Source organism: Alligator sinensis, unplaced genomic scaffold (genome assembly GCF_000455745.1).
Source record: "Alligator sinensis unplaced genomic scaffold, ASM45574v1 scaffold331_1, whole genome shotgun sequence".
NCBI classification, from domain to species: Eukaryota; Metazoa; Chordata; order Crocodylia; family Alligatoridae; genus Alligator; species Alligator sinensis.
Window position 1 is genome coordinate 2671199 of NW_005842033.1, and position 11140 is coordinate 2682338.

The following is an 11140-nucleotide window of genomic DNA, read 5'->3' on the forward strand; positions in this document are numbered from 1 at the left end:
GGGGGGGGAAGGGGGCTACTTTTGATTTACAACATTGAGTGAATGATTAGGCAAATTCTAATTATAGCCATATCAAACAATACCACTCACATGGAAAACAGAAGCAGTCTCTTCATTGACTTCAGTAGTTGCAGTCAGGATTCCACGTTTGGAGCAAATACTATGATTCACTTGTTAAGTGAGCCAATGTTTTAACCATTGTTAAAACAGACATATGGCTCCCCATCACAAATGTAAACCTCATGAGGAAAAGATCTACACTCATAGTATTTGGGGATAAGTGGCCCTGCCGCTCCGGAACAAGGGTAATTCTACTAATGAAACTGGTTCCAACAGGGGTATATTACAGGATTTTTCAAAAGCCCTCTATGGAGTCCTAACTCTGTTCCCCTTTCAGTCAATGGGATTTTTTACTATTGATTTCAACTGGAGCAGAATTTTGCTAAGGTGAATATTCCTGCCACCCAGGTGGTGTTTGTGGTTGTACAGCTACTGGTGCCAGATTAGGAAGGAGATAAAAGCAAGCCAATGCACCCTCACACTAGTTGCAACACCTACTGGGGCAGGCTGCTATGTCTGCAGGTGCAACAGATCCTTCATGGGTCCTATGTTTGTAAAAGCTATGTGAAGACTCGCACCTTTCCCAGCAAGAAATCCAATCCAGAGAAAGTGGCTATTTTATATAGATCCCAGAACATAACAACTGCTAATACAGACAATCCCTGACATGGAGGGGTACTCTGATTGCAAGCAGGCAACCTCTTCCAATTGGCCTTGTTCTAATGGATTATTAAAATCTCTTTTGGAGAAAGTCAAGGGAGCAACTGTGGTAGACCTTCCTTTGAATGGAAAGATGACTATCGTTCTTCATTTAAAATTCCTTTGACTGAATTTCCAGTGTTTGGCAATATTTTATTCTTAAAATGCACCAAGAAATAATAAATGTGCGTATCAACTAGACATATCAGCATGAGCTACACATATGTCTGTCATAATCAATACAGGAGAAAGAAAAAATAACAAGAAAGGAAGAAGAGAAAGAGAGGAGAAAAAAAAAAAGAGGGATAGAAGAAGAGAGCAGTGTGCAAGGAGTAATAATTAGTTACCAAAGCATTCTAAGACATCTTTCTAAATTGTACCAAACTTGTCAGAGCAGTTACATCTGCAAAACATGTCCCACTCCATAGATGCCTACTGTGCCATGACATCATATTAGGTTTTGAACTTCAGGAATGTCCTCCTTTACCAACTGTGGGGCACTAAAATGGCCCCACAGCATGCCAACCTTTTTATAAGCCACCTGGAAGAAGACTTCCTCAAGAGCTGCACCATCAAACCCTTGCTATACTTAAGATACATCGATGACATCTTCATCATTTGGACTGAGAACCTGCAATCTCTGATTGAGTTCCATCAGAAATTGAACAGTCACCATCCCTCCATCCGACTTTCTTTAGAATACTCCAGCACCAACATCTCCTTTTTAGACACAATGATCAGTATCCAGAAGGGTAAAATACAGACCACAGTATACAAGAAACCCACAGACCAACATACATATCTGCATAGAACCAGCAATCACCCTAAATACACCAAAAAAGCTGTGATATACAGCCAAGCCCTCAGATACCACCGCATCTGTACTGAAGAGAACACCCGGGATTGCCACCTCACCAATCTTAAAAAGGCTTTCACCCAACAAGGACACTCCTCCAGAGAGGTAGATTGCACATTTGAAAGAGCCACCTGGATACCACGTGAAGAACTGCTGCAGTACAGAAGAAAAACACCCACAAATACCCATCCTAGCCTTCAAACAAGCACTGAACCTCGCCAACCTCATCACCAGAAGCAAACTTCCTCAAGTCCAGAACACACCAAAAGAATCCAGACCGTGCCAGGACAAGAAATGCAAAACCTGCCAACACATCTCTACCACCCCCACTATTACTACACCCCACAACAGAGCCATCAGCATCCCTGGATCTTACAGCTGCACCTCCAGAAATGTAATATACCTCATCCAATGCACCAAATGCCCTGATGGAAAATATGTAGGAGAGACCAAACAACAACTGCGCACCAGAATGAATGCACACCGGAAATCTATCAAAGACAGAAATACCCAATTACCGGTGGGGGCACATTTCTCACAGGAGGGCCACTCTCTCTCCAATCTCTCAGTCCTGATCCTCAAGGGAAACTTATACAACACTTCCCAAAGATGAGCCTATGAGCTCCATTTCATCAACCTCCTGGATACTAGAGATCATGAACTAAACATAGACATCGGATTTTTGATACATTATAATCTGCCTGGCAACTGACTCCCCAGCCCAGCCCAGCCCCTGGCTTCTTTACTTTTCATTCCATCCAGGAAGAACACACACCAAACTTCCTTAGCTTGACGAAGGCTAAGGAAGGCTAAGTTTTTGAACCTGAAAGCTTGCTTAATAACTTTTCTCCAACTATTTGGGTTGGTCTAATAAAAGATATCAAATTCACCCAAGGAACCTTGTCTCCTTTACCAATGCATTAACATCATCCTGCACATTAATAGTAAGATCCTCTGTAAGAGTGCAATCTGGAAGGTTTCAATTTGGACTTCTTGGGTATATATCCAAGAATGCACATACTTGCCAGAGATTTTAGTGCTGTACTGAAAACCATATTAACTCTGGCTGTAAGTCATTCCCCCCCCCAAATTGAAAATAAGGGACGATCAAAATATATGGTTAAGCATTGCCTGTGATGTATTGCATCTCTAATTTGTACCAAAGGCAGAGTATAATTAAATTTTTAAGTTTAGAGGGAGCCCAGTAAAGATTTAAAAAATTGATCTTTTGTTGTACAAGATGTAGTCTAAAAATCAGCCGAAGATGTTTGAATATTCTGCATTGCTGATTTCCACTGAGATTCTGTCATCTGACTATGTAGGTTTCATTCCACTTGAGTTTTAACTAGTCCATATCAAGTCTGTTATGTGACATTATATAGTCATAGAATGATGGTGCAGAACAGGGGAGAGAAGCAGATTTCAATACAAAAAAAATAGTATAATCTTGAACGTTTGCTACACCTAAGCCTGAGGTCCAAACTGATATTCCAGTACTTCATGCAACTGCATATACTGTTATTTGACTGTTTTCAGAAGGTTGAATGGGTCACATATTTCAGGGAAGGATTTTTTTTAAATATAATATCCCAGTAGAAGCTGTTCTGCATTTATATGTACAATCTATGCACCCTCTCAACATCATTTTGAGATCCATACTTCAAAAAGGGACTGTCCCAAATAAAGGCTTTAAAATGTAGTCAAGAAAGATATAGAAAGTTTGCCAAATTTTTACAAACTTGTTAGGGATTAGAGAATTAGAAAGAGAGAAATATATTGAGCCTAAAACAGTTGATAATGGAAGGGGGAAACGTGCATTCCTTTTCAATTTCCACCCAAACAGGAGAATTATCAGTCATATCAGTCATCCAGCATATAGCCTTTCTTACTAAGAAGGCATTGTGACATTGTCAGAGGTTTGGAAGATGAGTGCCATGCATTTCAATTGGTAATTACATCTTTTTTAAAGGAAGCTGTGCCTTTTTATCTGCTCACCACAGAAACCTGCTAAACATTTAGTTGCGGATTACAACTGGCAGGTTATGTATCAGACAAATTAGGCAAGGTAATACATTTATTTTCAAAATATTAACACATCCCCTCCCGAAAGATATTGCTAGACTGCCCTGCTTAAGATCCTCTAATATAACACTAAGAATCTTCTGAAAGCTTTGGGACAATAATATAATATTCTTAAATATCTTAATACCCAAATAAATTGTGTGTCCTGATTGCTATTGAAACTGCCATTTTCTAAATATATCCTTTGCAGTATAATAGTTTAATATAAGTAACTCAAATTTAGCTCAATTAATAAAACTGATCTCTCAGGCAGTGACAGAAATATTAGTGTATCATCTACAAAGAATGGGGTCTTGGCCTCTCTCTTAGCCTAATGCCTTTTTTTATCATCCTTACTCCTTATAGCTACAGCCATTGGCTCCAATGTCAAAGCAAATAGAAGAGGAGATAAGGGACAACCTTGTCAAGTCCCCCTTTGCAAGGGAAATGGATCAGATGCCATATTATTGGTCACAACACTAAGTGGAATTTGTATATAACAACTCTATCCAACTTAGGAATTCTTTACCAAATCCCATCTTTCATAAAACACAAAAAAGTTGTTTGGCAATCATTTTAACGCAAACTAGCAATGGAACTCAACTAAAATGAAAAGCCAACTCCTACGTGCCCAAACACTTCAGTATGAATCGATATTACAAATGCGTATGTGCAGCTTCCCTAAATGCATCTGCCTTCCAAGAGCAGCAGATGATACACAAACACCACATCCTGTAGGGAATCCTGCGTCTTTCACTGCCTGCAGAACTCTACTGGATTAAGCTCTCAAGCAAAGCAGATGATTTCAGTACCTTGCTTTGGAACACAACAGATCACACACACACACTTTTTTGGGAGGTTGGGGAGGATACTGTAGGTTTCCATAATACTTGAAGTTTCCTTATAGATTAGAAAATCTATGGAATCCTCATGAAGTGCAGGACTGGGAACTAAATCTAACCACATAGGGTGAAATTCCCATGGACTTCAAAAGTTACAGTTTCACCCAAGAAGTTTAAAGAAGAATTTAAGAAGCATATTCATAAACTAAAGTACTGTCTAGATAAACTGTTTATATGGCCAATGGAAACATTTTCTTTGGGAGGCAGAGGGATTTATTCACATGATTCCTACTTTTGTTGATTCAGTTCCTGAGACCAAATCTCAATGCTTCAAATTTAAATAAATAAATAGTCATCCCAATATTTGATGCCCTATTATTCATCAAACTGGACAAATGCAAAACAGAAGTACACTGTGTAATAGCTGGAGAAATAACATCCTGCCAAAACTGTTCATTTGTTAATGATACATTACATTTTTTTAAAGACCCATTGCTGGGACAGCTGAATTAAAAGATTAGACAGCCTAGTTATCTATTGAATTGCCTCTCCTCCCAACTGACACTGCCAAAAAACATTTAGGCAGTTGCAGTAAGATATCCTGTAGAGAACAAATCCAGAGGAAAGGCTCATTATAACTTCACTGTGTGCAAACTATGTGCTGTTTGTAAATGAACCATCTTGCTTATTGCCTCTCTTCACTTGACCTCCTTCAGTGTTTTGAGAAATTCTTAGAAAGAAGATTAACAGGGATAAATCTTCAGTAGTGCCACTGCTGGATTTTAATTCCAATAGCATAAAGCCTGTTTTTCCAGTGACCCAAAATGGAAAAAAAATGATGGTTACTCAATCCTTGAACAATCTAATTAGGAGAAATCAAAAGGTTTTCATGACTACTATATAAATGAGTCACAGTAAACTGTTAAAGCCTGTTCCATTTAAAGCTTGTTTAAATAGATGGGTAAACTAATTAAACAAGTATGCATTTGTGTTGACTTTATCAGGGTATTATGGGACAAAGTTAGACTTTTCCCCTCTGGGAATCAGCAGATCTCAGAAGTCCCAAAATCCACTGAAATCCAAGGTAGGTTGTAGCTTCCTGCTTCTCCACTCCCCCCTTCCGTACTCAATTCAGTGAGCTTCGGCATCAGGATAAGTGAAATGGCAGGTCTCTACCTACCTAACATTTAATGAATACCTCAGCAGAAAAAAAAAAAAAAAAAAAAAAAAAAAAAATCACAGCACACTGTAATCTCTGCTCAAGAGTACAACACAGAGACAGCAACAGCTCAAGACTGAATTGTGCTGCTGGCACTTCATGGGAAACCTAGCACAAGTGCTTGCTCTCTATTGTTTCAAACAAGTATAATAAGATCTATGAATGTTACAAGCATCGCATTCACAAAGAGATGTTATAACTACATATGTCAAAGAAACAATTATGTTTGCTGGCCAGGAGCAAGTAAACTTTGACTCTTACTCTTGAAGTCACATTAGCAGCCCAAAAAATGAATTGGTGGGTACTTAAGAAATCCTGGCAGGGAGACAAGGCTCAAATACAGGAAACAATTTGCTATGTTGAACATGGACTTATATTACTGTCCCAGTGATGTCTTCGCAACTTTAACTGTGGAAACACTACACTGACTACATTATTTAACTGAGAAAATACTTATAGCATGGAAATTGGCAGTACAAGTTTCTGCCCTGCACATTTGCCTAACCATGACTTGGAAAGAGAAAGTACAAGGGTAGATGCAGAGTGTGATGGACACAGAATGCTTGAAGACCTTTCAAAAGGTGAAAATTTCAAAAGGACAGCTGCTAGTACATTTTAATTGTTATGTTTGAACAAGTGAGAAGGATTCAAATGCAGTAAATGCACTCCAATTTTAACATTCCTTCATCCAGGATTAGAGTTGGAGTGGGCTTACTGCATTTGAATCCTTTTCAAATTGTTCACACAACAATGAGAATGTACTAGCAGCTGCCCTTTTGAAACAATCCCCCTTTGAAAGGGCTCTAAGCATTCCTGTGTGTGCATATGCACATATCCACCCACCCCCCACCATTTCACAGGAACAGTCTTCAATGCAGTTGCACCAGCATGAAGCTACTAGTATAGACAGAGCTCAGGCAAGTTTATAACCAACTCATGAAAATGTGGTCAAAGCAAGTTGCTGGGAGGTCAGGGTGCGACCTTTGATGTTCTCGGTAGCTGGCAGGATTAAGTTTTGGATGTCATACTGTAACCAAATAAGGAAGATATAAATAAAAGGTCCTGACCCTCTGTTATCATTAATGATCACTTTTAGCAAAACTAGGAGGTCTTGATTCATGGCTAAATTCTAAACCAAACATCTTCAGTCTACTGGGCCATGTACAGACATCCAAAAACTCGAGACTGAATTGATTCAATCTTTGCAGGTTAGTCTAACCTGTGTAGATTGAACTGATTTGCAAGTGAACAAACATTCACTGGGGGGCGCTAGAGTGAGCCCTCCCTTCCCTTCCTCAGCAGCCACAAGGCTGGAGGGAATCTGACCTGGAGGTGTGGCCAGGCCCTGGCTTGCCATTAACTTTGATTGCGGAGAGGTTTAAACTGTGGCCCTGGCCTGCAAGGACCCTACGAGGGGTGGGCCCTTGGCTCGGGCTGTAGGGCACAGGCAGTGGCTGGCCAAGCAGTGGGCTGCCCAGGCCGGCTTGGAGGCACTGGTGGGTCTGGAGCCTGGCAGCCACCTGCCACAGAGGCTCACAGCCCCCACCACACCCGTCCTGCACAGCACCCACTGGCTGCAGCAACACCACAGACTGTGCGCTGGCCAGGGCAGCGGGTTTCTTCTGCCTCCCTCACCTCCAGTTGCCACCATGCAGCTCTGGATGGGCAGGTGAAAGCTTTAACCCAGCAACTTCTGCCTAGTACACGGAGCTCTGGCTCCAGCTCTGGCTGCTCCCCTCCCTTCCCCCCCGCAGGGGCTGGCCATTGTGTTGGGTGGGCAGAGCTTTAGGCACTGGGCAGAAGCTGAGAGGCTAAAGCTTTCACCTGTCCACTCAGAGCTGTGCGACAGGGCAGGAGCTGCATCTGGAGATGAGGGGAACAGACCAGCCCTGCTGAGCCCAGCCAGCATGCAGCTTCCCCTCACCTCCAGCGGCTACTCCCCACTCTCTTCATCTGCTGCCCCTGCTGCACTGCTCTGAGTGGTGGCTTGCTTCAACCCAGAGCTTGGAGCTCTGGCTCCAGCTCTGACTGCCTTCCTCTGCCCACCCTGCAGAGGGAGTGGATGGAAAGCAGCTAGAGCTGGATCCCCATGGTCTGAGCAGAAGCAGCTGTGCTAAGGCTACCCTACACTCTTGCTGCCAGGAGCCATGTAGCAGGGGCAAGAGTGGGAGTGGGACCCCAGTGGTAGCCGCTGGAGGCAAGGGGGAGCTGTGTGCTGGCTGGGCCTGGCAGGGCTGTTCTGCTCCCCTCACCTCCAGCTGTGGCTTCTGCCTCTGCCCTGCAGCACAGCGCTGCTCCAGGTGAGTGGAAGCTTTAGTGTCTAGAGCTCTGGCTCTAGCTGCCTTCTACCTGCCCAGCATCATGAGCAGCCCCTGGGGAGGGGAAGGGGTGGAAAAGAGCCAGAGCTACATGCACTGGGCATAAGCTGCAGAGCTAAAGCTTCCACCCACCCACCAAGAGCTGTGCAGCAGCGGTAGCTGAAGGGGAGGGAGGCAAAAGAGTATCACTGGCCCCAGCCAGCTGACAGCCAGCAGGTGCTACACAGGATAGGGGCATGGCAGGGGCTGCGAACCCCCGTGGCAGGCAGCTGCCAGACTTTGGGCCTGCCAGCACCTCAGCTGGCCTGCTGCTCAACCAGCCACCGCACATATCCACCAGCCTGAGCCAAGGGTCCAGCTTCCATGGCTGGCCCCCGTGTGTCCACCCTCAGTAGTGCCTGTGGGCTGGCCCAAGTCAGCCCTGGAGCCCCAGCCCTGCAGCTGCAGGCGAGGTAGGCTGATGGCAGTGCCATGGCAGCTGGCTCTGGCCATGCCCCTGTCCTTGCCACTGGAGTGGGGAGGGGGGCAAATGCCTGATGGGCTGTTACACCCTGGTCAGGCAGACCTCAGCTGTGGTCCCCCAGTGGGAGAGGTGAGGAATAAACCCCTTTCCTGCTCCCTTCACTTCAGAGGGCCATGCCAGCTGGCATCTGGCCATGCTCCCACCACCTGCTAAAGAGCAGAGGGGCAGAGCCAGCCCTGCTCTCTGAAGCCGACAGCAAAGCCCAGCCTAGGGTTGCAGAACATGCTAGGATGCTGGGTGACTCTGGTTTAACTTAAACCAGAAAGGGGTCTGGGACAGAAGTTCCATAAACTGGTTTGACCCAAATCAGTTAAGTCTGATACTACATTCAACTAGTTTTTCTTAAATCAGTTCTGGCCATTTTGAAACTGGTTTATGTGCACTGTTATGTTCTATTACAGGCTTAAAACCAGTTTATGATCACTTAAACCAGTTTATGTGTAACTTCTGTCCCTAGCCCTGAAGTCTTTGTTGCAGTCTTGCTTAGCTAAAATAGCATCCTTTGGGAAGGAAATGAAGACTATTTGGTACTGGCATATGTTGTTAAGGCTTCTCCTAAATGAAGTTACTGCTAGTGTAAAGTGCTATCCAATAGTTATAATGTGGTTAGCAAAATGGCCTATATATCAGGAACATGATTAATCAAAAAATTCCTAGCAGAAAAAAGAAACAGACTTTACACTATCAAAATCTGTTAATTGGATTTTCAGACTTATGTGTTCTTTTCGCTATCTATACTGCTTTGGATTACAAAGAAAATTCGTCAAAAGTTATGATTAGCCACTATCTTTCTTCACACTGCAAGTTATAATAGCAAGACAGTACACACTTCTGCACAATGGGGCAAAACTATTAAATAAGCAATTTATCCCCAGTCTGTACCTGCTTCCACATATTTTCACAAATAAAGAGGAAAGGTAACAGAGAAACTTTTGCCAGAGCAAATATATGCACAGATAGTGATACTGTTACACAATATTTCATTTTTATTACTAGTGGAAGTCAGGAATAAATTCTGCACTTCTTCTTCATCCCCCAAGAAGTACTGAACATTGGCTTCAGGTTCTCAACCTTTACCACTTATTCGTGGCTAAATAATGAGACAGCAAGATTTGGCCTGCATTAAAAATTCAGATATCGTAACTGTCTTGGGGTTTTTTTGTTTGTTTGTTAATGTTCAAAGGTAAGTTTTTATATGAGCAAAATGAATTCCGAGCAACAGAATAAGACAGGAATACCCTGCTAATAAGTTATCCAGCAAAGGATAAAATGGATCTAGTCTGACTTTTTCCAATATGTTGCATATCCACATGTGGAAATTTAACTACCAATGGTGCTTAGGCAAAACTGCCTAGAGCTGTTACTTTTTAAACCACTGGCTAAGTCTTTTTATGGCATTCTACGGCTGCTTGCAATTTCCCAGTTTTGACATTTAAATCCAAGGGAACGCTTAAGAATAAGTCTAGAAAGCATTAAAATCTGAGCCCAGAGCAGGAGAATTTCTGTAATGATAAATTGCTTCATGTAACCAAACAAAGCAGTAGAAATCGGTAGTACCTGATTCTCTATGGCTTTCCTGTTCTTTGGATCACTGACAATTGAGAGCTGTAACTCTGCCATCTTTTTCATCTTGCCATCCATGTCAATCTTCTGGATGAGGCTCTTTGTCTGATTTTTCAACAACCTGACAGTGTCCTCTTTCCCAAGCTTTTTTGCAAAGAGGGAAGCACAAGCTGAATGTATTGCTGTAACCCAGTTTTCCAGATCAGTCTGGCTTGTTGCCTAAAACACAAATCAAGCATGCAACATTATTTTAAAAAATAAACAGACAAATTGAAATAGGGCTTAGATGATATGAAAGTGCTTGACATGTATTTCATAGACATCAGGGCTGGAAGGGACCTCGGAAGATCATCGAGTCCAGCCCCCTGCCCAAAGGGCAGGAAGTCAGCTGGGGTCATAGGATCCCAGCAAGATAAGCATCCAGTTTCATCTTGAAGGTGTTCAATGAAGGCGCTTGAACCACCTCCGGTGGCAGGCTGTTCCAGACCTTGGGGGCTCGGACAGTAAAGAAGTTCTTCCTTATGTCCAGCCTGAAACGATCTTGAAGTAGTTTGTGACCATTCGACCTCGTCATCCCTTGGGGCACTCTGCTGAACAAACGTTCCCCCAGATGCTGGTGGTCACCCCTGATAAACTTGTAGGTGGCCATCAGATCACCCCTGAGCCTGCGCTTTTTCAGGCTAAAGAGCCCCAGGGCTCTCAGCCTGTCATCATAGGGTCTGCTTCCCTGACCCCTGATCATGCGCGTGGCTCTTCTCTGGACTCTCTCAAGCTTCTCCGCATCCTTTTTGAATTGTGGAGCCCAAAACTGGACACAGTACTCCAGCTGCGGCCTCACTAAGGCCGAGTACAGGGGGAGAATGACGTTCCGGGATTTGCTTGAGAAGCATCTATGGATGCAAACCAGAGTTTTGGTCGCTTTACTAGCTGCCGCATCGCGCTGCAGGCTCATGTTCATCTTGTGGTCAATGATGACCCCCAAGTCTCTTTCTTCCATAG

General features: G+C 43.4%; 1 protein-coding gene across 1 annotated transcript in view; it reads right to left on the minus strand.

The window, feature by feature from the left end:
* The window catches only part of TIAM2 (T cell lymphoma invasion and metastasis 2), a 239870-nt gene that overhangs the window by 125672 nt on the left and 103058 nt on the right, over positions 1-11140 (minus strand). Inside the window, exon 7 of the mRNA XM_014519343.2 lies at positions 10136-10360. Coding sequence (XP_014374829.1) covers positions 10136-10360 — 225 coding nt within the window. The remainder of the gene's footprint in view (positions 1-10135; positions 10361-11140) is intronic.